This window comes from Mugil cephalus, chromosome 3 (assembly GCF_022458985.1).
Source record: "Mugil cephalus isolate CIBA_MC_2020 chromosome 3, CIBA_Mcephalus_1.1, whole genome shotgun sequence".
Lineage (NCBI taxonomy): Eukaryota > Metazoa > Chordata > Actinopteri > Mugiliformes > Mugilidae > Mugil > Mugil cephalus.
In genome coordinates this window covers 7735762-7762706 of record NC_061772.1, presented here as the reverse complement: position 1 = coordinate 7762706, position 26945 = coordinate 7735762, and the positions used below count along the sequence as shown (strand labels likewise).

General features: G+C 42.7%; 2 protein-coding genes across 5 annotated transcripts; one reads left to right on the top strand and one right to left on the bottom strand.

Moving 5' to 3' along the window:
- Nucleotides 1–406: 406 nt before the first annotated feature.
- On the top strand, nt 407–11149 carry atxn1l (ataxin 1-like). The gene is made up of 3 exons (XM_047580621.1): nt 407–687; nt 1755–2938; nt 3693–11149. The coding sequence occupies exons 2-3, from the start codon at nt 1877–1879 to the stop codon at nt 5148–5150; spliced, it is 2520 nt and encodes an 839-aa protein (XP_047436577.1). The 5' UTR covers nt 407–687; nt 1755–1876; the 3' UTR covers nt 5151–11149.
- A 1078-nt stretch (nt 11150–12227) lies between these two features.
- znf821 (zinc finger protein 821) lies at nt 12228–26936 on the bottom strand. Of its 4 annotated transcripts, none has more exons than XM_047580558.1 (6): nt 26798–26936; nt 19822–19953; nt 19561–19679; nt 18715–18810; nt 17880–18046; nt 12228–15983 (listed from the first exon to the last, which is right to left on the bottom strand). In XM_047580558.1, the coding sequence occupies exons 1-6, from the start codon at nt 26799–26801 to the stop codon at nt 14990–14992; spliced, it is 1512 nt and encodes a 503-aa protein (XP_047436514.1). In that variant the 5' UTR covers nt 26802–26936; the 3' UTR covers nt 12228–14989. The 4 variants fall into 4 exon arrangements, with proteins under 4 accessions (XP_047436514.1, XP_047436513.1, XP_047436512.1 ...); XM_047580557.1 differs by lacking the exon at nt 26798–26936 and adding an exon at nt 25020–25461 and having other exon boundaries at nt 19561–19676; XM_047580556.1 differs by lacking the exon at nt 26798–26936 and adding an exon at nt 25020–25459.
- Between the last annotated feature and the right edge of the window lie 9 nt (nt 26937–26945).

Sequence of the window (26945 nt, the reverse complement as noted above, 5' to 3'; positions counted from 1 at the left end):
GCAGGTCTACTTTGGTTCCCAAAAATATTTTAATTGCCTCTGATGCAGGTGCTTTCAGTCACTGCAGCCACACCTGCATATTTCCACTAGAGAGTCACAAGCTGACTCAAAACTAGATTACAAACGAGACAAACTTCCCTGTTCCTCTGAACCACTATGTTCACGTCATGCCAGTTGGTTTCGGCAATTTGTTTCTCTCACGTGAAAACACAATTTAGATTTAAGTCATTATCATTCTGGTTTATGTTGTTGCTCCCAGAAGATTTGTTCAGCTGTCACACAGAAGTACTTCATTAGTAGGAAACAGCCTGTTGACCGCACTAAATGGCGATGTAACGATGAGGAATTCATCGACGTCTTTTATAATGCAAGAAACGCAGGTACGTGACATTCAAGTATATTAAATATTATTACACTAAAACATATACACTTATAAAATAATCCACTATATTTGGGGTAAAATGTGACCGTAGTTTGCAGCTTTTCGACGTGCGCGTGCTTGACATTCGTGCGTGCAAAGAAAAACAGGAAATTGAATAAATGCGGTGACGTCATTGGTGAGCGCCTCTGCTGGCCTTCGAAATGGGCTTGACTCCTGAGCCTTGATTTCTTCAATTGTCCCTCCGCATATCAACTTCTTTTTTTTTGTTATCATTAAGAAACGCCCGTTCGCGATGACATTTGGAGGTACGTGTGCAGCATAAGACGAAGCATATATATGCATATATGTATTGTAGACTTTTTGAGTACTGCCAAGTTAAGTGTGAGCAGATGTGACTCGAGTTCATGTAGCTACATATAGCCGTGTTAGCCGTGTAGCTAACTAGCGTCAGCCTCTTGGCTGATGCCTTGTGCCCAAATTATAACGAAAACCATAGACCTTCGTACTGCATTAGTTATCATTTGAACTCGGTATCTACATTTAGTGCTGGTGTACGAAGTGTCATGACGTCACGTATGTGTTTTTAAGGAAAAACTGTGACTCCAAGTAGCTAGCTAACTTTAGCCAAGTCAGCCACCAGCTAACGGTGAACATAATTGCCCTGAAGTGTAGCGGTAACAGGAAGATAACTCTTACATATAACACCATTCATAAATCAAATGGTTCTATCTGGTGACGGTCATTGATTTGTTACAGGAAACGCGTTTGCACAGTTTTCTGTGCATCTTATGCTGAGTGCAAAGTCAGGTCTGGATCATTCAGACATTTTAAAGAAAATTGAGCTTTTGCAAGACAATTTATAATATTTAGTCAATCTGCGCCTTGTAAAACGTCCAGACCTGTCGTCTCGGGTTAGCTGGAGGTTTATCAACCTGTTTCTTTTAACTTGTTTGGTTAGGTTAGGTCTGATTATTTAATATAGATTCAGTGAAGAGATGAACCAAGCTTACATATAAAAAATGAATGTGATTTTGTTAATGTGGAAATGTTTTGTTTTTACACTTTAAATACTAGTAAAGGCTGATGTTAAGGGTAGAAATTGTGTAAATTAGGGCTAGAAATCCCTACTCATGTTATTCTATTCTGATATGTTGCAGTTTTTTGCATTTAATATTATTCTGTGATCAGTTACCTTCAGTTTCACAGTTTTGTCGAGTGGCAACATTAATACTTTTTATGATTCAAAGTAATCTAATACGGTCTGTGGCTGAACATAAATAATTATCTAACACACTAAAACTGTTATTCTTGTTAATAATTCAAGCACTCTTATGATGAGACGGCATGCTTTTCTGTTTCCTTTTTGTTTCAGGTGATTTAGCAGATGAGGTCAGCCAGGTGATTTCAGAACTGGTTTCTGTACGGGCTGACTGGCTTGCAGGTTTTAGTTCCTGTGCAGTACAGTAAATCTTGTTCCTCGGTGAGACGATTGCGATGAAACAAGCTCAGGAGCGCAACCAGGAGTGCCTGCCTCCTAAGAAGAGGGACCACCTGCCAATTAGTAACAGTAGTGGCGCTGGAGGGACAGGGGGAGGTGGGACCTCGGCAGGAGGTGGTGGAGGTGCTGGCAGCAGTGCTGGTGGTGGCATTGGAGAAGATGAAGTGGTTTCCATCCAGAACTCTGCACCCAACACTGACACTCAGGGAGGTACCCCAGCTGGAGAGTGGTTGCGAGCTCAACCAGGGCTTCATTATGGAGTGGAAAATTCTGAAGGTATACCAGCAGTGCCTGTTGACCAGTACAGTATGCTCTATAAAGTGGCCCTTCCATCTGCTAATTACTCACCAACCAGTCTCCACCCAGTGTTAAGTCACATCTCTCCAGCCTACACTGTACACTCTCCTCTTCTGCAGCATCCTGGCATTGCCTATCCTCCCCTCGGTTATGCGCAGATCCCTCATTCTTCTCTCCAGTTTGTTAGTTCCCCTTATGCAGCAGTACCTTACGCTCTACCCCCTGGCTTTGTCCCGGGATCATTAATCTCTCCTTCGGGCGCCATCTCTCAACCCCATGCTGTGTCCCACCTGGTACCCTATCCATCTGTCATACAGGAAGGTGTTGTTTCCCCACCTCCCCAGGCCCAGGTAACTGCTCATACTTTTGCCAAAGTTGCAGCTTCCAGTGGTGTCCCACTGATGCTGCCTTCAGAGCAAGCTGCCCAGCAGCACCTCGGCACTGTGGGAGTCCTGCCTGCAACAGAGCTCAGCTCTCGAGGGTTGCCAATCTTCTACCACCCTACGGGTACCAGAGCCGCTCCTACCACCAGGGACACTTCCCAACAGGAGAGTGAACCGGAGATGAACGGAGGAGATAAAGAGCATGGAGGCAGGGATGTTGTACCAGACTCACCCTACACTGCCAAAAACTCACGTCTGTCGCAGGTAGCCCCTAGCTTTGTAGCACAGGAGCACAACCAAGACAAAGTCCTGCAGAATCGAAGGCTGGATGAGAGAAGCTCACCGGGTCAGCGCAGTACACCAGATAGCGACCTAGAGGTAAGGCACACTGATGGGTGATATAACAAGCCTAATATGACCTGCCGTTTTAGCTGTTACCTGGTGATATGACAGTCATGTAAATGCTTAGTAGTTTTGCACATTAACGGATTAACTAAATAACATTTTCATATTTGATAAAAGATTGAGTTTAACTTTGCTCCATGTTGGATCGCAATTTTGTGTTTTACACTAAAATGAAGAAGATCACATTTTTCAACATGGCTCGCATTGAATTCCTAAAAGGCAGCAGTTCTGGATGAATCTAAAATGTAAATAAATGAATACATTTTCTTCATCGTATTTGACAGAACGTCTTGCAAACCTTGCAATATAATTGCTGAGGTTGTAAAAATAACCAAAGTTCATTGACTATATTCGTCACAGTTGTTGTCTATTGCTGTGCATTTAAATGTTGTCATAGGATTCATAGTGACCATTTCCTGTAGTATTTTTATCTTCAGTTAATCTGTCTCATCATTTAAGTGCACATTATTATTAGCGTCACATATTTGCTCCTCAGTATTTAGGTAACGTTTTATTTGTAAAAACGTTTTTTTTTGAAAATGTATCTTTTTTTATATTGTAAAAAATGTGCTTATTTGCTGACACAAAGACAGATGTCATGCTTAGATGCTGAAATAAGGGGAAGCTGGAGTGAGATGTTGGAAGGCCTAATAAAATGTGTATTCTGTGTTTCAGTAAAACTGGAAGTTGTTCACAAAATCTTGATGCTACTTTTTGCAACTTTCAGGTGCAGCAAGTGGTTGGTCGTTTGGCTTCCTCCAGCCAGGGTGTTAGTGGAGTGCGGAAAGAGGTCTCCTTTGCTCCCTTGAACCTCTCTCAGGGTGGCCAAAGAGCCAGAGATTTCCATGGGGAGAGCACAGGTGCAAGCTCTGGCCGGACTGTGTACACGACCCAGTCATCGAGTTACAGTGATCACAGAGTGACTGGTCTCCAGCAGCAAGCAGGACAGCCAGGCCATGCTGTCATGCTTGCCAATGGGCAACCGGTCCTTATCCCCCTCGAGTATCACCCACAGCATCAGCATCAGCCACCTCAACACTACCCGGGGCAGGCTAATGATGCCTCAGCCAGCCATGCCTCTACCACCATGGCCTCCCCTAGCCGAAGCTTTAAAGCCTCTGATTCTTCAGCCAGAGTGTGCCTCCCTGAAAGGGCAGATCCAACCATAGCCCAGCAGCAGCAGCTTCCCCTGCAGCCTCCGGTCCAGCCTACGGCGGAAGTGACTCAGGCCTTAGCTTCGAGCCTCGCCCCTGCATCAACTCCTTGCAACCCATCACACTTCATGAAGGGGGCGATTATTCAGCTGGCTACCGGGGAGCTAAAGCGTGTGGAGGACCTGCAGACTCAGGATTTTGTGCGTAGTGCAGAGGTGAGCGGCGGGCTTAAGATAGACTCCAGCTTGGTCATGGACATCCGTGCTAGCCAGCAGAGACCGGGACTTGTGTCACTTCATTTTACTGTGGGGGAGCAGCAGAGCAAAGTGACCATTGACGTGCCCCCGGAACACCCGTTTTTTGTGTTTGGCCAGGGGTGGTCATCTTGCAGCCCCGAACGCACCGCCCAGCTCTACGGCTTGGCCTGCCATCATCTACAAGTCGGAGACATGTGCGTGTCCATTACCTTGCAGCAGCAGCTTCAGCCACAGCAGCAGAAACAACCACAGCACCATCATTCACAGCAGCAGCAACAACAACAGCAGCACCACCTGTCCAGGACTTTGAGCAAAACCAACTCTACATCAGGACCTGGTCACCAACTCATGGGGCCTCCTGCCCCTCAGCAGTCACGGGCTCAGTCTCATTTCAGGATGGACCGCATCCACAGAGAAAGACAGAGGGATGGGGAGAAAGATGTGGTCGAGAAGGAGGAAGCCACACATTCGGGGGTTGTTGGGCACACTGAATCGCCCATCAGACCAAGTAGGACCATGGCAGAGCATCCAAGGAGCCAGAGCAGTTACCACTTGCACACAGAGAGCTCTGCTTTTGCAGAGGCAGGGATGGGAGCAATGCAGGCTGCAGGTGGGTCCCAGAGGCGCTGGTCCTCACCTGGCCTCCAAAGATACAATATGAAGGGAGACGAAGGGCCACGTCCTCAAATAATCACCTCTGGCCACACAAGGCCTTCCTTCATCCCCCAGGAGGTCAAACTGTCCATTGAGGGGCGCTCTAATGCAGGGAAGTAGCATCACATTTGGTAGCAACTATAGAGGAGACTACCACGAGTGAGAGAATGAGTCTGATAAGGAGAGAAAAGAGGACAAAAAAAAAAAGTGCGAATGTAGCCTCAGAATGTTTGAGATTTTGCACACCTAAAATATACAAACAAGACAAAATCATTGTCTAGCAGTGAGGAGATCTGGTTTGGTTTAGTTGTCGCTCAGCCAAATGATACAAGGCTTTGGTTTCCAAGCCAGTGGATATCTGACAGAGCCATTAAAAGCTGAGTGTAAAGTATGTAGCTGATGAAATGCCTACCATAGTCCTCGTACACTGCATTTCTCTTCTTCCTCCCGCTATTTGTCTCCACTTCCTCATACCCAATCTTGGAGTTTACCATCACATTTGAAACACTCTAGCTTGCTTTATGACCAGGCGGTCTCTATGGAGGACCACAGACTACAAACGACGAGTGTGTGGCACAGTGGAGCTACCAACTCTGTGGGCTATGTAATAAATAGATTTCAGCCAGTGATCATCCATCTTCTCTGCTCCTAAGATTCTGTGTCCATCAAAAGCATTTATCCAAAAAAAGATTGGAGTTGCTGATATCAGCAGCTCCTGTGGAGATGTTGGCACTTTTGACTCTGTCATTGTATGTTACATTACACTTCTCCAGCAGGAGTCTAAAACCTCTGCTGTCAGCACAGAGGCTCTCTCCCCTCCTTCCTTTTCAGTGGAAAGATTGGGATCTTCTCTCAGGCCAAGTGTGGCATGTCCCACTTGTCTTACAATCGAATAGTGATAAATCAATCAGTTTACCTGCTCAGCAATCAATTTCCTTAAAAAAAAAAAGTGCTTTCATTACACACCACCATTCCCTGCGGTTTTGGCTTAGGGCCCTAATGTATGCATGTGTGTGCGTTTGCGTAAATGCAGCAGATCTGAATAATGTTTTCTCCCCCGTGGTAAGCGATGTTGTTCATTCCAGAGTCATCAATGAGGTTATCCCTTGCTTTGTTAAACTTTACCCCCATAGAGAACACTTTCCCATACAGAGCGACACCCTCCTGTCTTCACTGTACCTCAGGACTTTCCAAATCAGACCAATGACTTTTAAATGCAATTGTTAAATCGGGTAATTAATGGAAGAGGCACTGGATGGTCGTCACCAAAGCCACCTGTGAGAATGAACCACAGACATGACGTTGTTACATCACTGGCTGACTCCAGACCCCAGAGGAGGAGGGTCTAGTACATTTCTTTGAAGGGAGACCCTGTGTACAAGTGATGAGGTATTTTCTCTGTTCTAAACTTGAGTTGGCCTTTACTCAGTTACCAAATGAAAGCAATAGTTGTCTTTGCAAATCAGGGCCGTTACTGCTCGTACTGCCCTTCCCCAGGAATCTCTCATAGTGGGCCGTTGCATATCTGTACTTCTGAGGTGTGAGACCTCAGCGTTTCTGGCCCAGCTCTTAAAGGATATGCACTATTTTGGTGTAAACTTTCACTGATTCACTAGTTCCATGTGTACACAGCATAGTTTTGGCCATTTCCTTCAGAAACCATTTTAGATGAACCTGCTTATCTTTTGATCCTCAGTCTCTCTGATGATAATTTATCTGATACTGATTTACTGAAGTTCATCTCCAGAAGAGACACGTTACTTTCAGTCTGATGTTTTTTTTTTCTAAGTTTGCGATCCTTTGCTTTTGTGCTATGGTGTCCTTTACCCAGTGGATCTTAAGATTGTCTTGTGTTGCACATAGCATATGTCACACACTGATTTCACACTGACCTTGAAATAGGAAACACAGTAGAGATTTTTTTTTTTTAATGAAGGGAACATGTTTGAAGTATTGTTGTCGGTGTTTTATACTGAGAGAAAAAAAACTGACTTGCATTTCTAACTCTGTTTACAAATTAGCCAAGATGAATGCTGCAGTTTCTTCCTTCTGACATAACTTTTTAATCTTTGCCACTGAGAAAAAAAAAAAAAAAAAAATCCACCACAGGTGAAATTGAAAATAAGTGCAATTAGACATAAAATCATTCAGAGGCTTATAATTGGACAACATTCCTCGCGCAGACATTCCCATCAGAAAGTGTAAAGCACATGGTACAGGTTTTATTTTTTCTGCCACGGAGTTCCACCTGTGACAGAACTTCCAGTCATCTTTGAATATTTCATGCATTTTCTCTAATATCGTATCGTTTCTCTGGATATTACTTATGTGGTAGTGTGTGTTGGTGCTGTACTTCCAAACTTTCGAACTAGCTTGTCCAACCCACCCAGACACTCTTCAGGGTTAACTGATGATACATGCTAACTTCTATCAGCAGGTAGAGGGGGTCGTGAGGCTGGGCCGTGCAGATCCTCATCGTGTAGATTGTCATCCAGCTTCAGCTTTAAAGAATGGGTTCACTTTATTTCTAAGGCTGTCTTAGAACAAATCCATCATGCATGTGAAGAGCTAAAAGCTGCTGTAATTATGCTTCCTGTCCATGGTGGCTGTACAAAGACTACTGCAGTCTTAAGAGAGTGAGACTCGGACATTGTCTGTCTGTGCAGTAGTGTTTGATATTCGGCTTCAGCAGTGGGCGGGATTGGACTTATTACCCAACTCATTCAGCCCTTTGGAAACAGCAGGAAAACCCAAAGATGGAATCCCACCCTAAAAATACTTACCTTTGAGTAGTAGCCATAGAGTATGTGGAGAGGGTTCAGCCTGGGTTCCACATTGGTACTACGTTGGTGCTACACAGAGCTGTGCAGATGCACGTCTTCTTGTTGTAGATGTCTGCTGCTGTTCTGTGACAAATGTTGAATAACTGGTGACGTGGGCTAGTCCACGCTTAGGCTGTTTTTGGTCCTATGACCGTGGAAAAGACTGAACAAAGGAGCTCTTAGTCACGGAGTGTTAACACGTAGTCTTTGAGACTCTGAGCTTTTCTCTTACCTGTGCGTCTTAGTCTTCATTGTAAACTAGTCAGCATTCGATCTATGCATAGCATCATTATCCAGGGGCGACAAGTTTGTTTTTTGCTTTTTTTTTTTGAGAATTGTACACAGGCCCTTCTCTTAGTGCCTGTGCTATGGTGGAATTCCCATAATCCTTCACTCTGCACAGACTGCCTGTCACCTTAGCATCACTGCGTAGGATTTAAGTGGATCTATGAGCAGTATTCATTATGTTTTTTTTTGGGGTTTTTTTGTACAAATTGTTGTGTTTTCCATAACGGAACAGATTTTCGGTTGAGCACCTCTTCTAAGCTGTAGCCCGAGGTGCACCTCTCTAGAAATGTAACGGCAACACAGAATGCAGCAGGTGTGATTGGTCCAAATCCATGCATTTCTTTATTCGCATCTCTGAGCAGCCGCACAAGCGCAGCGCATTCTCCATATTTAAAGTCGCAGTGATTCCAAACATCATTGTATGAAGTAACATGGCAAGTCATTAGCTGCGTAATTACAAAACACAAAGTGGCCAGTGCACATGTGTTAACGCTTTCACAGTCGCAGGCTCTGCTGTGACCCGTTCCAGAAATGTGAACGAAACTTAAGAAAAGTATTCAGGTGGTTGCAGTCTGCAACCTCACCACTAGATGCCACTAAATCCTACACACTGGTCCTTTAAAATTGAATCTAGAAGGGATTTCTTCACAGCCAGTATGGACAGGTTGAATAACTATAATCAGCTATTTTAATGTACATATGGACAAGTTAGTTCTTGTTTGAATTGGGAGGAGGTGAACTTAAATTTAAAAAAAAAAAAAAATTGTAACTACTATCAACACATCTTGCCATTTAGCACTCACCATGTTGCGTTTTTTTGATTTTTTTTTTAAAGCTGTAAGCAATATACATAAAACATTTCATGTAGTCTTGGCATTTCCTATGCAGTAAACTCAGTATTGTACTCTTCGATGTACAGCTCTCTGAGGCAGCAGGGCAGGTTGGCTGGCTGATGCAGTCATTTTGCTTTGATTAATGTCTGGTTATAGGATTTCTTTTTGCAAGTGACCCTTGTGTAGGATTTCAGGGCAGCGTTTTGCCACTTTCCATTTTATGCTCGGTAATCTTTGTATAGCACGGTACTGAGTGATGGATCAGTAATGTTTTATTGTCGTCTTTTCACGATGTCACACAGTTGAAGCCAAATCACTCAACATGAGTGTCACTGATGTTTGTCCCGCATTATTTTGGCGCAATTGCCAAGCCACTCCAGCGTTGTGTGTTAGGTCAAGATGCATTTGATGGGATTTAAATGGTGCAAGCAGTGCCACCTGTGACTTTACCTCCTGTTAATTCTCACAGCAAAACCATCCTGTGCTGCCACGGCCATTTTTTTTGTTTGTTTTTGCGCTCTGCTTTGAGAAGTGTTGCGGCAGGAAAACTCTGCTTAAACCAAGATGTCTAATGAATTTACTCACATCACTGGTAGTCTGTTGCTGTACGTAATTGCACTAAACGCCCTCCTACACAGTGTTTTAAAACAAAATCTGTTGGTAAATTGAAGAGTTTCAAAATGTAAAGCACACAAAATCATGGGGAAATCAGTGGCTGTGTGTTTCTGTAGATAGGTGTATTTTTTTGTATAGATAGCTTTGATGATGCTTGTCGATAATGCCTTAAATTCTGCTTTGTACAATTGTGTGAAACTGAAATAATGGAGTAACGCTTCTGTTAGTCTTGGTGTTCCCTTTTCAGGTTGTACAAGAGCAAATCAGACGTGTCAAGCTTTGACGTTCTTGTCTTTTCTAACGAGAGAGAATGTCTCAGAGGGTGGCAGTGAATTCTCTTTGGGCCCCAGATGTTTCATTCATCACATCTGCAACTCTTTGTGTTTCTTCTTCTTTTTCATTTCTTTTTTTGTTCCGTTACATTTTTAATTCATTCTTTATGCTCATATTTAAACCATTTTAATTCCTGTTTTAGTTTGTGGAAGTGAAATAAATGGAAGCTCTTCTCTGCACAATTTTTTTTTTTATATCATTATTATTGTTTTTAATACAAGACAATGCCAAGAGTGTAAACGGAGAGCAGTCCATTACTTCCACACACGGAGAGACGGATGGACATGCACAGATTAGTTGTTTTTTAGTGTTGTTGCACAAGGTGTGTAGTTTTTAATCCCTAGAATCGATGGCTTGTGTTGGTGTCTCGTGCTCTGTCCCACAGTCTGAACAGCAGAAAGGTGGCTTTGCATAAATGGAGGGAGACAGACAGACAGAGGGGTGGCGGGCGGCATAAATCCAATAGCTTTCCATTGGTGGTAACGTGGTGGTTTATTTTGTTGTGACATTTCTAGTCTGGGTTGTTTTGTGAGAACTTCCTGTTGATCCAGTATTGAGCTGCAAAGGCGAAATTGGGACAGATTAGGTGTTGCCGATATGTGGAATTGAATCAGGAGAATGAGACAGTTCAAAGTTTTAAAGAAGTCTGTGTATTTTCAGATTTGACATTGTACTTTTTTCCCTGCACAAGGTGACATTGCTTTTTATGTGACGTGTAACGATCTAAAAACTAAATGAAAAACAGCATCTTTTTGAAATGCCTAAATCTGCAAAATATATGCAATTATGTAAATGTAACATCCAATCCTCAAGTATAATCCAGGTTGTATGAACTTTGTATAGTGAGTTTTAATATCGTATGGCCGTACCAATATGTATTGATCTTTATCAGAAGCCTTAGAGTTGTCAACCCAAAGTGCTCCCTTAGAATACCCTACACCTACCTGACTTTAACAAAGCATTAATATCTCTATTTTGTTGCATTTTTATTTGTACCCTTTTTGAATAAAATAGATTTGTACTGTATATTTGTATTTCTCTGTGAACTACTTAGGGCGGTTTTTGTTTCTTTGTTTTGCTGTTTTAATTCTATGTACTTTAAGGACACAAAGATATTGTATTTTTATTGTTACAGCTAACTTGGAGACATTGCATTTATCATGTTTGTTAAGTAAACACAATATAATATATATAAATATATATATACAAATATAAATATAAACAATTATCCAACTTGTGTGCTGTCTTTCTTTTATTGCAGTTATTTTTTACCACTTCATTTTACTGGTGGTTTGAGAATTAAAGTGGCAATACCTTCGTATAAAGTTACAGCAGTAAGTGTGATCATTTCAAAGCATTGATTTTTTTTTTTTTAAATCACTGATGCCTTCTAATAAAACCTTGTCTTGGATGTCATATGCATGATGCATAAACATTAGAGGCGCCAACTGTGTTGACATATAAAGCTTTCCAAAGGAAAAGAAACTGATTAATTTGTCACAATCTGTTCTATAAAGCTCAAGTCAAGTACAAATAATCAGAGCTTCAATGTTAATGGACAATTAATAGAATTGAACTAACCGTTCCAGGTGCTACTAAAATATACTGCAAAGTTTTCAAAAGTGCAACATCTGGAACAGCCTCTTAATACAGCCTAATAAATCAATGATGGCTCCTCTAAAGTGTAGCCAAAGAAAGTACAGTTCCCCCTAGTGGCTGGCTGCAGTATTGGTCATGAGCCCCACCCCATGACCCCCCAAACTAAAACACTAAAGCACACATCAAACAATTTTTTTTCAGTGATGGTCTGTCATTTAGGTAGATATAATGCGGATGCTTGTTCAAGCATCTTTTTTTTGAGAAGTTGTGTTTTAGTTTGTTATTTGACAATATAAATACAGGATACCATGTTGCCATGACGCTCAGTAAAGCGGTTGTCATGGGGTCTGGGAGAGGTATGAAAAGTCTATAAATGACTAAGTGCAGAGTACTCATCATGAAAAGTGAGTGAGTCCAGAAGACGTGTTATCATCGAGGCTCCAAAGTCACAGGTTGGCACCACCCATATCTGTTCAATCCTGGCATCAGTTTGAACAATGGAAGGAAGAGGAGACATGTCGTTCATAATTTGTACAGTGTGCAGAATAGACGGAACCTTTTGGAGAAGGATTGACCTCCATACCTTTGTTTTTCCAAGAAACATATAAATATGCATAAACAGCGTTTCATGGGGACTGTAAGGATCACCATGCGCCTGGGGACATCAAACAAAAAGCAAAGACCAAAACGACGCCGGACACTAACACTGTAATAAATTCAATGTTTATTTCCACATTCTTTACCAGGTTTCATCGTGGTCTGTACATCTGTTAATCCAGTAACAGAGGATGGCGTCCAGCTTGTATGCATCCATATCACAACAAGCATGTTGTTGTTGTTAGCAGTTAGCTCATTCATTTGGCCTTGATCGGAGAGATTTATTCTGTAAACATGGACATTGAGAGAAAATCCTGATAGAATTAATATAGAAAGGCCAACATTTCTTTTTTTAACAATATCTTTTGATTAAATTGTAAAAAAAAAAACTAACAAAAAAACAAAAACAGGCAGGCATAAACTAACAGTAGAACACAAGCTCATATAGAACCATTCTAGGACAAGTGCAGTTTCACGACATGCAGTGCTTCCCTAATCCATACGGAGAGTACTGCTTGTAAAGTCCACAGTACTCCTTTTGCGATAGTAAAAGTCAGACCACAGACGCTGAAGTTTTCTGCCCCATTATTCCACTGCAAAGAGGATAACAGCAATTCCAAAGAGCAACCTCTGAGAATACCCAGTATTCATAGTCTGAGAGAGGAGAGAAAGAAACGACACCTGAAGCCTTTGTTGAGGACTCTGGTCTGCCCTTGTGTTACGACTAGGATGGCAGTGAGACCCTGTTGTTTTTATGTGCCGAGCCAGGAAGAGGAACTCAGAAGAACATGTGTCTCTAAAAAGTCACAAAACTCAATGACATTACTCCTTTCACATCATATGACATAATGAATCTTATGGACCAGGGTGTTGAACCGAGGCTCTGAGCCCCCTCACTGAGTTAAATTGCCTGAGAAGCTGAACTCTTTACTTTGAAGTCTGTTTAAATTAAAGTTGCACTCTGCATAGTTTCAGTGAAAAGTGAATGAATTTCCCATAATAAATAACACATCTGTTGCATAGAGGTTTGATGCACTCCTAGAAAAGTCTCTGAGGATAAAACCACAAGCCCCTATATATATATACACACGCATTTTCTATTTATTTTGAATTTTTACTGATTCATTTATTTACCTTAACAAACAGTAGATCGCCAGCCAGGTAGATGGACTCTCGTCTAGGAGTGACTCAAACAGAAAAAACTACTCATCCTTGTCCTGATATTCTTCGCAGAATATTTATGAAACGGCCAATTTGACACTGTAAATGTTTGCATCTGGAGAAGCAAACTCAAGAAAACCTGGAGGTAACAGTACGGACAGGAAATTAAACACGGGATATCCAAATATGGCCTCTAAACCTTTAACATTAAAACAAATTTATACCAACAAAATTGCCCCAAAACACTTTCACAAGAAAAATATATTCACATCATATTGCATAAATATGTGCTGGAATGAGGTTGATGAAAATAGATAAATAAAATCCCCCCGGTGAGGGCTGTGTGTATCATGAGATTGGCCTCAGTGCTCAGTAATTGTTTTTTTTTTGTGTTAACATCATTTCCGACTGTTGTGTGGCTCAATAAATAAGTTTCTGCTGACCTGCAGGTATAAAAAAAAATGTACAGGGTACTGTTTACACATTTTGAAGGTACTGCAGCCTTACAAAGCATGTGGATGCTACACAAGCTGCACGAAGCAGAGGTGGCATCATCTATGTATGATTCTCTACAATAATGACCCACTTTAATACTGTGATTTACTCATTATCAGGAAAACAAACGCATCTTTGTGGGTTCAAGTAATGAGACAAATTCTGAGGTCAGCAGGTGACGTAGCAGATACTGTTTCATTAAAACCACGTAACAGAACATTTTAGCACAATATTCATCAACTTAATGAGCCCAAAATACTGTATATAAGAGGTAACTAATGTACTGTACAGTACAATAACAGCAGCACAGACTGAGTTTTCATGAGCTCTGTAACAGAAAGTAAACACAAGTAACATTGGCAAGTGTAAAGATAAGTGTTTCAAATCTTGGCGACGAGAATGTAAAGAGGTGGATGCATCAAGATGCAAAACTCAGGAGGGGAATGTTGTTCAACACTGGGCGTGTTCAATAGGACAAACATTCAGAGTTTAGCTGTTAGGAAATGTCATAATCAACGCTCTAAAATACACGTTGTGATTCAGTCATGAATGCTTGCGTCCTATTAAAGTGCCTGAACGATAAATAGAAACTGAGGAAAACGACCTGCATCCTCTGTGGTAGTGTACAGTACATACAGAGCTTTGGAAGCTTGGAGTTGGAAACGCAGTGAGCCACAGGACAGAGGGCGCCACCGTGGCGCCAGCTGAGGTAGTAGTTTGACTGAACATTAACTTCCCAGGGACCCACGGAGGCAGCTTGAAGAGAGAGGTGTAGCTACCAGTAAGTCCGAGTCACTGGGCTGGCGGAGTGGACCAGAGAGGAGGAGGCTGTGGCTACAAAGTCCCCACTCCCCGTCACTGAAGGTCCATGTGCAAAAGATTCTTTCCTCAAAGGAAGTAGAACTGCTCCTACTAGAGTGAACTGCGTTAAATCTGCTAGTCCGCTGACGAACAGATAAATCTCTTTACAACATGCTTTTACGTCATCATCCATACGACATGAAACATTCTCAACCCTGTTCCCAAGGTTTTCTAGACTGCAATAAATTAGAAATTGAATCAGTTTTCGCTGTATTTAACAGAGCAGTTTGTGTGAAGCTGAGAGGAGACCAGCTAGGAATGGTTCACTGTGACCACGGCAGCCTGGTGGCACAGTGCAGAGGTTAATGGTGCTGCTAGAAGCCAGTTGGTCCCTCCCCAAACTAGCCTGGTCCGATTAGGGCAGCTTCATGAACAGACCGTTATCGATGGAAGGGACGGGCATGGGGCAGGGGAACTGAAAGAGACTCATGTCTGCTGTGAGGGCGGCCATCGCGGCAGGATCGTGCTCTATCTGTGTCCTGAGAGCAGGGTCGATCTTCTCCAGGCGTCGCTTGATCCTCTTCGCCTCCCTCTCCCGGATCAGCCTGGCCTGCCTCTTCTCCGGTGTCTCGTTGGCCCTCTTTAAGCGCATGGCCTCCCTGTCCCTCTGCAGCCTGCGCGCCCGCTGCTCCTCCGATTCCTGCATCCTCTGCATGCGCTTGGCCTCGCGGTCCCGCAGCCTCCTCAGCTCCCTCTCTTCTTCCGTCTCACAAGCCCGCTTGTTCTTCTTCGCCGTGCGCTCGCGCTCCAGACGCTGCAAGCGCGCCTCCAAGGGTTCGTTCTTCCTCCGCAGGGCCCACTTTCGCATCGGCGACTGGGCCTCGACCAACTGCTGATAGGCGATGCAGCTGTTGCATACCAACAGCACGCCGGCGGGATACACAGGCATAGGGCTCAGGATGTCAGGGATGGGGGGAAGGCCTGAAGAGGAGGAGTTAAGAGCGTCGGGGATAGATGCGAGTGATGGCCCTTCAGAGAGAAGACTGTCAGGCAGTGAAGGAAAGGAGGGTCCTTGATCGGAGCCTGGGCACGGTCCTGGCCCAGAGCATGGTCCTGATCCCAGGACTGGGCCGTGACATGGTCTGAGGCCTTGGCACTGGTTCGAGATGTGGCCTGGGCCCTGACAGGTGCGATGGGCTTGACACAGGCTGGGATTGGGCTCAGGTGCTTGACATGATGAGCGAGGGCCCTGACAGGAACTGGGGCTCGGACCTGCTCCATGACAAGAGTGAGTGCCTTGGTCTGGGCTGCTCATGGGGCTGCTGGACAGGGACTGGGACAGGGAACAGGAGTCCCTTCCACAGCTGACATCTATCCGGGTTGTGTCGAGGACATCTTTAAGCTTCTCCCTAAGAGAAAATACAACACTGATCAGTTTGGTGAAAGAAATGTCAGGTCACAAACCTTTGATGCAATGGTTGCTCCACATTGCACATAATAAATAGTATAAAATGATTAATAATAAACGTAATTCCAGCTATTAATTCTACCAGTTAGCACCAAAGGATGAATCCATCAGTTTGACAGCAAGGACTGTGTTATTCTTTTCAGCCTCTAGCCAACAGCTTGTTACCACAACCTAGTCCGTATGGTCACATATTCTTTTTAGAGAACAAGCAATTTTAGCTTCATCTATCAAGCTGCTGTGATTGACAAGATTTGAATCCATTTTGGCCAAATGGGAAAACATGACTCATTTCAACTCACTTTCTGAAACTATTTATCTCAAAGACGAACAAGTCTGATGGTCCATAGCTGTTTGAGAGAGAAGCTCAGTGACTGTTTTTCACGTAACACCAGAAAATGTGTGTTCAGATTAAGATGTTTTATAACCGCTGGCTAGGTTAACATCAAGTAATGAAGATGCATTCTTTCCTCAGTTAACATGTTTTTCTGGGGTTACATCTGCTTCTGTAACAGCTGATGACATTACTCTTCTCTGCCTTTTATTCTTCTCTGGATTTGTCGCTGCCTCTACTTCTCCGTCTCCTATATATCCTGACCTTGCCGTTTTTTGAATTGTAATGGTAGTTGCTAGGCAACATGCAAGTTTTACATTATATCTGTTATTACAGTACTAATTTTATTCATGGCTCATGTTATGATTTCTGCTTTATTCGTAGAGTGAAAGAACCACTGCTCCATTGTGAGAAACACAGACAATTAATTTCAGATTGGTCATTTTGATCTTTCCACAGACTAAACATCCATAGTTTAAGGATTGTGAACTGCATTTTTTCCCCATTACAAACCGGCTAAAATGATTTTTTCATGTTGTTTGAGGAATTAAACCGTATCAGTGAAAACGATTTCTCCTTCTGACTCTGTGCTGTCTGTGTGTATGCTCATAAAGTGACCTGTTATTATTAATGCTAGAGATGCTACTTCAAACTCAGCCTTCATTATCATCTTCACTGTGTAGCGGAGATAGGTTCAGAGTCCATATCTAGGTGCAATTGTGTTAAAACTGAAAAATAGACAGAAAACTATTCAAAACCTCCTTTGTGGTAATCCCTGTTTCCAGAAGCACAATTTGCTACACACACACTGAGGGTACTTTCACTCTTACCCGCAGTTTATGCTTCTGTGTTAATTGACGCAGAGGCTAAACCCTGCGCAGAGTCTAGGTCCGTTGCACCTCCCCAGAAATGTAACTAAAGGCTGCGGTCACGCAGGCCACAAGAGCTGTGATTGGTGAACATGGAAATGACACTCCATCCTCAAACAAATCAGCCGACTTGTGACTAGGTAGAGAGGGGGGTCTCAGGCAGTTAGCATTTGCTCTCTGGAGTGATTTGTCTGCAGTGACAACACCCCACAGACTGATGAGTCTACAATTTATAGGATTAGAATAATGTCAAGAGCAGTTTGTCTGACGTGTCTTTGACGTCCGGCTGCAGCATGTACTGTACATAACCTACCTATCTATACATAGATACATACAATAAATGTAAATGCCCACACTCACTGCTAATGCTCCACTTTTGATAGGATTATCTCATGAAATCTGATTTTTCCAGCAATATGATGACCAGTAAGAATCACTGCGTCGTGTCTAGGATTTGTCAGAACGGTGTCTTGACTGCCAAGTGAACACAAACTGGACCAACTTTACACACAACACTGCAACAGCACAGAAATTTTGGGGCCCAAATAGTTCATTTATATTGATAACGTCCCTTTAAAAATACAAGTAATCTGCTTTAAAAACGTGAAATAAGAGCTACAGCAGAGATGAGCCGAACCTGTTGAAGTTGTTGGTGTCTGTGAAGCGTGCTCCGCAGACAGCGCAGTTGGAGAGGCGGTCCTCAGAGTGGATGAGAAGATGCCGTCCAAGTGAGCCAGGCGAACTCAGGGCTCGCCCACACACTGGGCACACATAGCTCTTGGTGTTGCTCATCATAGTCGTGTGCTGTTAAAGACAGAAACAGAAGATTAAGAAAAAGAAACCCCAGCCCACCATCATTAAAAGACGACAGCTGTCCACTTTTTTCGTAGTTAGTCAATTACAGCTAAATCAGTTTAATTTCAACCAAGATTAAATCTAAATTGGTGATGTGGCTTGTAATGCAAACAAAGATCCATGCTAAGTTTGTAAAATTAAAAAAAAAAAAAAAAAAATTAACATTGCCAAATTTATCCGATGACATGGTTTTAAATGGCATTTTAAATGTGCAAGTGATGATGCTGCGAGTTCTGCAAATCCGGAAGTAAGGTGTAAATCAGTGACTGAAGGTAAAGTGAGACTTCACAGTCACTGCTTAAAACACATGAGAGGGGAACGTGTACATTACTGCAGGTTAAAGAGACAGGATGAAGGGCCAGTGAATGTTTAGCAGATGTACTGAATAAAAAGTGGCACCGTAAGCCAATTTTTTCTAACTTGAACTGACAAAGACTGCATGAAATAAATTTTGAATAGTTCATGCCGATGATTTTAATATGTTTTTCATTGCAAACTAACGGACTCATGTACAGTTACAGGACACAATAAGCACTAGATTAGATGGCTGTGAGCACACTGCTTTGTTTTCATGCGGCCGTATATAATGAGGACCGTTGAGGCAGTGCAGTTCTCACCTGGTAGACATGGGAGATGAGCTTCTCAGGGCTGCTGAAATCCAGCGTGCAGAGAGGACAAACAAAGTTGTTGAGGTCTGCTCCTTCTTCGCTCTCCTGAAGGAAATCAAGCTGCATTAAAACACAGTTTAGGAGCAAGGCTTGTGCTACATGCTAAAACACTACCAACAAACCAACCAATAAAGGTGACAATTCTAAAGCAGACTGAGGAGTGAAGGGGTTGTTGAGTTGAGATATGCAAATGAATTTGAGTCTCATGTAGCAGAGTCACGGTTTGTCCTGACAAGTGTAATTCAAGTCAAAAGCTGAAGTAGCTGTGTGTGGGTTTGCCACTAGCTTCACCTGTTTCCATCTGAAGCATCTTCTCGAGTGTATGATGATGTGTTGAGTGTATTACTGAGCAAAATCCTCACAAGACAGAGTGACTCACTAACGTGGTGGCATGATGCTATGTGCTGTCACAGATGTGACTCAAAACAAGCTGAAACAGACCATTTTAAAGCAGAAGGTTCAGCAGAAAACATATTGTATCACAACGGGCATCTATCAAATTAAAGGGCATGTCACTGTTCTTTTCTTGATAGCATAATGGGCATTTTTCTGATTAATATATAAGTCTCTAAATTAAGAAAACCCTGTGTCACCTTTGATATTGTCATTTTGTATACTTTTGATACAAGACAAAAAAAAACATAACTATTACAAATTTGTCTACACACTGAAGTACAAGTAGCTGAAACAACTGCATTTCTCTCCGATATCTGTGCAGACTTAGTTAAGTAAGCTTATAAAGAAATGGAAGTAGTCCCTAGTATTCCTGTTTGATGCGAGTGTCAGCCCCTTCACCTCTTTGACTCCCGCTCCTTGTAGGCGGCACGGCGTTCTCTTGGTGGTCATGTGGTCGTCGGCAGAGGTGTTGGAGGACGAGTCTTCACCGTGGTTGTCGAGGTCACTATCACTGTCTTCTATGGAGGCAAACACAGCCCTATCAATACAGACAGACAACAGAACATAGAGCAGGGCTTACTCTCACTAACACCCGTCAGTCCCAGGATGTTCCCACAGTGTCCATCCAGTCCCTCCATGTCTCGTCCCTCCATCCTGTACCTGAGAGGCTATCCTGCCCCTGGACTTCCTGGGAGTTGTTGCTGCAGCATTCACTGTCTTCTGTGAATTCGTCTCTGCCGTCCATGTTAATAGTATGCCCGAGTCCTGCGATGCCTGAAGTGTGGAATGGCCCTGGAGAATTAAAAAAAACAACAGCAGCAGGCAGTGAGATATGTGTTTCCAGGGAGATCAATGAGCTGTTGTGACTCAGGAGAAATAGTGAGGGATGCAGTCTGAGGACTTCTGTTCTTCACTTCTGTTACGATCAGAATTAAAAAAATTCTAGTTTAATGGGAATAGACAAACCTATAGACTAGCAGTCTTATGATTGATAGCCGTGTAATGCAAACATGCAGTTTCTTAAACGTTTGCCATAGGAAAACACTACCAACGGACACGGAGCACCAAGAAGCACTAGCTCCGTCCATGCACCATCGGTGTTTTTATGTTCTGCTTGTTTCAACACATTCTAGGAGGGATGTAAACTAAATAGCTAGTGTACGGACAGGGTTTAAGGCTGTGGGGGACCATGTCCTGATTAAAAAACAATAAATGTATTTTACACTACCATATTGTGTATTGGTCCCTTTAATGTGGAAATAAATGACAATGGATGAAGCTTTCAGAAACCATCGTTAGCCCGATAGGACAGGCTAAAGATTAAGTTTGGTGTCTGATTAACAACGGTAAATATAGAAAGCACTATATCACATAGCATGATTCTGTGCATACCCTAAAACCATGCAGGCAGAACACAAGTCCATCTACGGCCGGACAGACACAACTGTGACTGAACACCAAGAGTTAAACATGCTGGTTTTAGTACAGAAGCCACCATTTTACCATACCTTGTGTTATCTCCATAGCAACACAGATACAGCATCTTTTGTCATAGCGTACCACAACATCATATGGTGCATTCACCCATAACTGATGTGTTCTTGTTTTATCCGGGATCTGTGACCCAACAACAGCTATTTGATGACGTGAACCAACACAGTCCACCAAGAACTTAGCAGATTAAAGATGCAATTTTACATTTCCTGAGGACTCGTGTGATCAAGACGTGGACGGTGGTTTCACATGAATCCTCCGACAATGAACCACAATGCACACTAAGCCAGCACGGCGAGCCCACTGACATAAATGCACGCACATTAACTTAATTTGCATCCCAACCCCCACTTTTTCACACACATATACACTCGCAGATACATGCTAGCTGTTCCGACAGCCATGCTGCAGTCCCATGGGGGAAGCAGCCTGCACTTCCAGCTAACTGCCTAGCTACCAGTGTGTTTCGCTCTCTCTCACAGTACCACCCACACACCGAACAGCCTGGCTCGCCCTCTGTCCTCCCCGCATATATGTAGCTCTGACTACTTTCATATCTATACCATCGGCTCTGAGGGGGAGGATAAAGCTTCATACCATGACAACCCATATGTGGCTCATTTCACTTCCTGGGATGCCATTCTTTGTTATGTAGCAGGCCTTCTGGATGCAGGATGCAGCAAAATCAGTTCACTTCTCTTCCTATTCCACTTGACCCTGCACTAAATTGCCAACGCTGCTTCAATGGATGCAGTTTTGCCGAATGCTCCTCTGGCAGTCGCACACGCGAACGTGCCACTTCAGACAGCTAAAATTACGATGGCTTAAAATGCAATTTTCATCCCTTGTGCATTCTCTGTCTCCATTAACACAGACCACACAGATGGGATAGAGATCCTGACTTCAGTTACCTGAGACTGACAGAAGTAATTACAGCTCTCATCACAATCCTGAGGTATTACTCTCGCTCTCTCGCGCTCTCTCTCTCTCTCTCTCTCTCTGTGGAAAACAGGAGTGTCATCTTAAGGTTTGTCAATCAGCTATTCGACTACTTGTGAGAAGTTGGTATGCGAGTGCAGTTTGAGCACTTTTCCCACAGATATCCAAGCATTCATTAGCAGTGGTGGAGTGGGTCGGAGTATTGAACTATGAACTACTACAACAAGCTGGCTCCTCGGCACATAGCCAATGATTGATGTGTGAGAGATACCCATCCCCCCACTGCTCGGGCTCTGTCTGTACATCTGTCTCTCCTTGCTCCCTCGCTCCCTCCCCCCTCCCACAGTCTCTGCCACTGTGATGTTATCTCTGAGTCTGTGTGTCTGTAGGCAGGAGGTGACGCAGTGTCTGACTGAATCCAGACAAAGAGACAAACTCATCAGCCAACAGACACACAGAAGAGGGAGAAGGGAGGTGTGTGTGTGTGTGTTGGGGGGGGGGGGTGATGGAGGGGCAGCGCGCAAAACAAAACAGACAAAAGATAGAATGCCAAAACTCTACTCAAACACCAAGCAATGGGGGTCCTGTTGAATTCAAAGGCTCCTCCTTCTTCTTTTCAGCCGTCGTCCCCTCCAAAACACACACACACACACATGCAGACACACACACCCAACAACACTCGGATCTGCAGGAAGCACTGGGGCCCGCGTCTTCCATCGGCACACACGCACCAGAGACTTAGAACAGTGGGCCAGATATCTGATCAATTCTCACCCGGACGACCTGAAAAGATGAAGTGATCAACCAATTATCTTGAAGATTTCTCCGGTTAGTTTGGTGCCTGACGTCAACCAAAAGTTTCAATGACACATACAGCAAAAAGTAATATTTATATAGTGTATTAACATGAGCAGCGATGCTACTTTGTTAACGGATCACGACAATCTCTGAACTTGGGATTCGTTTGGGTCTCAACTCAAAACACCTGTAAAGTTTTGGGAAAGCAGCTTGCACAGTTGTGTCACAATCAGTCCACAGACAGCAACTGGTTAACATCTAATCTGAGCTGCACACGTTTGATTGTGTTTATATATGTTTCTGAAATAACTTCATACTTTTTAATAGAAAGTCATTTAAATAGTTGTAGAAGAAATGGAAACGCCTCCAATCAGGATTAAACTGGATGTAATGCAACTTATTCTTTTCCTTTGTGTAAATCAAACTCAAGAAGGAGCACACATAGCTAGACAGACACCACTGTTGTATTATTGTCTGGAATTCTGTGTGTGTGTGTGTGTGTGTGTGTGTGTGTGTGTGTTTCAGCCTGCCTGCCTGTCAGACTGTCTCCCTCCCTGTCTGCTCTGTCAGTCTGTCTGTCTAGGGGGGAGTATGGGACGGGGAGGGGGTCTCTCTGCATGCATTTCATACCTCACGAGTAAAGACAGTTAAAGGATTTGAGGTAAAGCTGCAGAAAGTCAGTGCACTGAACAAACATGAACTCACACTGCACTGACACACGGCAGGAGTAAATTTTACAGCATGTGTCAGTGCATGGAGAGCAGGGCAGCGTGATCGTATTGGGCCCTCTTGAGGGCTTTCAGCTCCCTCTCTGGACTCTCGCAGGAGTTCCAGAGCGACAAATGAGCTCATTAACACACGGGGATTACCGCAATCCAAATAAGTGTGAGATGTATTTTCACAGGAGTTTAAACTAACTATCTTTAGAAACGAAGGCTGCAGCAGGCATTGCCTCAGTAGATTACACGGTACAATCCCCTTCAGTGGACAGAGACTTGTTGAACTCAAGAGGGCAACATGCTTTCCACCAACAAGGGATCCTGGCAGAAAGTCAAAAGTCACACTTGTCTCATCAAGAGACACCAACAATGTTTCTCTATCAGGGATCATCTCAGAAATCATGATATCTGTGAATAAAGCTAACTATAGAGCTAACTATAGTAAAAAAAATAAATAAAACAATGGCCAATATGATGTTTCTCTGACCCACAGTCCAAAACTTGAAAATATTCACTTCATAAATATATCAGAGGCAGATGGTGGCACTTTTTGGCTGAATTAATATCGTTGAAACTGACTTGACTTATGAACTATGCTCTACTATGGTATATTATTGTTAGTATACAGCACTAAGACACTGAAGAAACAACAGATGCTTAATTCTAGAAAAGGAAGAAAATTAGACATTTTTTAAACAGCAGCACTTATTTTGATAAGCTAGGGTCACACTTAAAGTTTTGCCACTTTAACCCTCAGTATTTCTTTTCTGCAATGTTACACTTAAACTGAGATGTCAGAGTCAACAGTCTGACAATCCTCCATGTGCAAAGGCTGCAACGCTTTACTGTTTAAATTATGAAGGCAAGCTTTTGGGAAGCCAATCTGGAGAAATATCTCAAAACAGAAACGCAGCTAGCTACGAGCCCTTACACACAGACAAAAGACCAAACAAACTCAAAGCTCCTTTTGAAAGACTGCACAAGAACATGCCGGTTTGAAAGGAGGGATTTTTACATGACCGTGTTGCAAGAGATGAGATCAGGGTGATGAGCACGAGTCACTTGCCATTTCATTAGGTACACCAGTGGAAAAAAAACAAATGTGTTAACAGCCCTACACTAAATCTCCCTTCATAGTAGTTATACATGTTCAGTTTGTGTTGAAACAGTTTGTGTAAAGGTGGTAATTTAGCCGTTTGATCATGTATTATGCGATGCTGTTCCTGCTGTATCCTAGCCCACTGACTAAAATGGGGCGGCCAAAATAATAAAAACTGCAGCCTCCAAAATGAAAAAACAATTAAATCAACGGCTTCCTTGTTTATTTTAAACAAAGGGTGAACACCGTAACCTTAATGAGGCTATGATTTAGTACAGGCCTGTTAAATTAGAATGCAATCGCTTACACACATGCACCTGACCAGCTGACACATGAGTATAAGGGCCAAAACAACAGCTTTAAGATAACTACTGAACATTTACCAGAGATGTGCTCCTTTAAATATGATGCCTGTTTGTCTTTTGGTGATTGATTGACTATGTGTTTGATTTCAATTCAATGCTACACCTACATTTCAGTCCATTTTTTTCAAAGATGTACAACTATTGTTGAATAACTCCTAAAACGTGTAACTGTGAATTCAAAATAAGAAAATCACACATCATTCTCTAAAGTCTAGAGGCATATTCGCTCACAAACTACAATCCCGAATAAACGAGACATCCAACAGCACAGCATGTCAGTATGAATTCATTACAAGGAAAGGAAAGCTGAAACACGCTAACGCAGGTCGCCACAGAAACAATGAAACATACTCCCTGTCAACCAGCCAAAGTACACACGGATAAAGGACGTGACATGGATTAATAACTCGCCAAATAGTAATAGACAATACCTGAAATACCTACAGTTAACTTTGAAGGGGTTGGTCTGTTTTCGCCTGGACATATTATAGCCCACTCCCGGCATAAAAAAAACAAACCCGGAATCTCCTCAATCCGGACGGTTACCCCCTGAAACAGTCCAGGTGTATTCCGCACTGAGGGGACAGATGATGAGCGAAAACATTAAAAAAAATATTAGACTAATGGTCTACTCGACCACCGGAACCGGGGCGGTTTGGGAGGTTAATTAAAAAAAACGAGTACACGTGACGGTCACATTCTTGCAGTTTTAGTGAGAGAAAAAAAAAAGCCGGTTTTAAAATAATGTCCACGCCGAGCAGCCTCGAGCCGCTCCGATCCCGAGCTGCTGGCAGCCGCGCGCTCACTGCAGCGGTGCACGAGCTCAGCTGATCTCTACCGTAAAGGCAATGAAGGCACGCCGAACAGCATTGTGGGATGTGTTGGGGGGTTCACGTACAATGTTTGTGCGAGTGTACGTATGTTAAACATCGAGTCAAAGTAAATGCATTCAAATACTTTTTGTCAATCTACTGTTTTAAAGGTTAACATGTCCTGAAATGGCCTAAATGACCAAACTAAAAGCTGCTGTAAAAAGCAGAGTAAGTGAGTGAGGTGAAACTATTCTGGAAGTATATATATATAAAATATATTAATATTAAAAATACAATTCATGCTCCCTCAAGAAAATTAGGTACTGGTATTTGTTTTTGTATGTCATAGCTACAAAATACATGTTTTCTCCCATATGGAAAAAGGAATAAATATAAACAATACACCAACAATGTATCTGATAACATATTGGCCAGTACTTGTCTTTGGATCACAGACTCTTAATTCAGTGGTTAATAATTATGATCAATTTGTGCACTGACTGATAAATTTTACACTTAGACTTAGAAATGCTCTCTGGTGGACAAAACATGCAATGGCAACACTGGTGCTAAACAACTACAAACTACTTTGAAATTTCTGTATTTGTTAATTAATAGCTGAAACAGAGAGATACTAAGGAACTGTATCCATGCTAATATACATATATAGATTCATATAGATTAAACTTGACCTTCATAGTCAATCAAATCACATAAATTGAAGTCACATGAAAGCTATGGTTAATGGCATAACACCTTTCACTAAAACATTTAATTTTATCAAAATACATTTGTATGTTATCCCAACCTCACCACACTACATTTATATTACTCATCTGATAATGATCTGTATCCACGACAAAACCTGGGGATGTGCCTTTTCTAATAGTTAATAGATAATGAATCAAGTGCAACCTAGAGAATAATTTAGTGCACGGTGCAGTAACAACACTAGATGGTGCTACAAACCACTGGACGCCTAATGTCATAACATTGCATGTAGTCGTCATCACTGACTGCCACGAGTAAACTGACCGCAGCACGACTTTGGCGTTGTAAAAACGTACTCTTCCGCAAGGTTAAACGAAAATATGCCATCTCAACAAAATAATCTCGTCGTGTCATGAAATTCTCAATTGCATAGGAAGTGACAACTGACACGCATCAATGTGCAAAGCGAAAGTTACATTGCACATTGTTATTTTGTTTCTCGGTAAATGAGATCAATGAGATAACGCTAAGCTAAGTGGCTAACGTTGACAAGCCTAACATTAGCCCTTTATAGTCAATGCGTGAGCGATGAAAGCGAACAAGCTAGCCGAACAGCAATCAGTAAATGATAGCAAGGATTTATAGGACAGTCGCCTAGCTACCCCGCTCATGACCGTGAAGACATAATTCAACTATTACCCATGGTGTCCAGTGAACACTGGCATATCAGGTGGGAGTCTCTGGCAGAGGCACAGACTGTGGTGAAGTCCTCTCTGGTACGAGCTAACGTAGCGCCAGTGAGCGAACACTGTACGGTAGCCTACTCACTCCTTCCACAAGCCTCTGG

Bases quoted from the DNA above. Each gene is read 5' to 3' on its own strand.
- atxn1l (XM_047580621.1), top strand. From the start codon at position 1,877: ATGAAACAAGCTCAGGAGCGCAACCAGGAGTGCCTGCCTCCTAAGAAG. The intron at 2,939-3,692 runs GTAAGGCACACT...TGCAACTTTCAG, and splicing joins CACCAGATAGCGACCTAGAG to GTGCAGCAAGTGGTTGGTCG.
- znf821 (XM_047580556.1), bottom strand. From the start codon at position 25,080: ATGCCGGGAGTGGGCTATAATATGTCCAGGCGAAAACAGACCAACCCC. The intron at 19,954-25,019 runs GTAGGTATTTCA...TTAATTCTCCAG, and splicing joins CAACCCCTTCAAAGTTAACT to GGCCATTCCACACTTCAGGC. The intron at 18,047-18,714 runs GTGAGAACTGCA...TGTCTTTAACAG, and splicing joins TCATCTCCCATGTCTACCAG to CACACGACTATGATGAGCAA.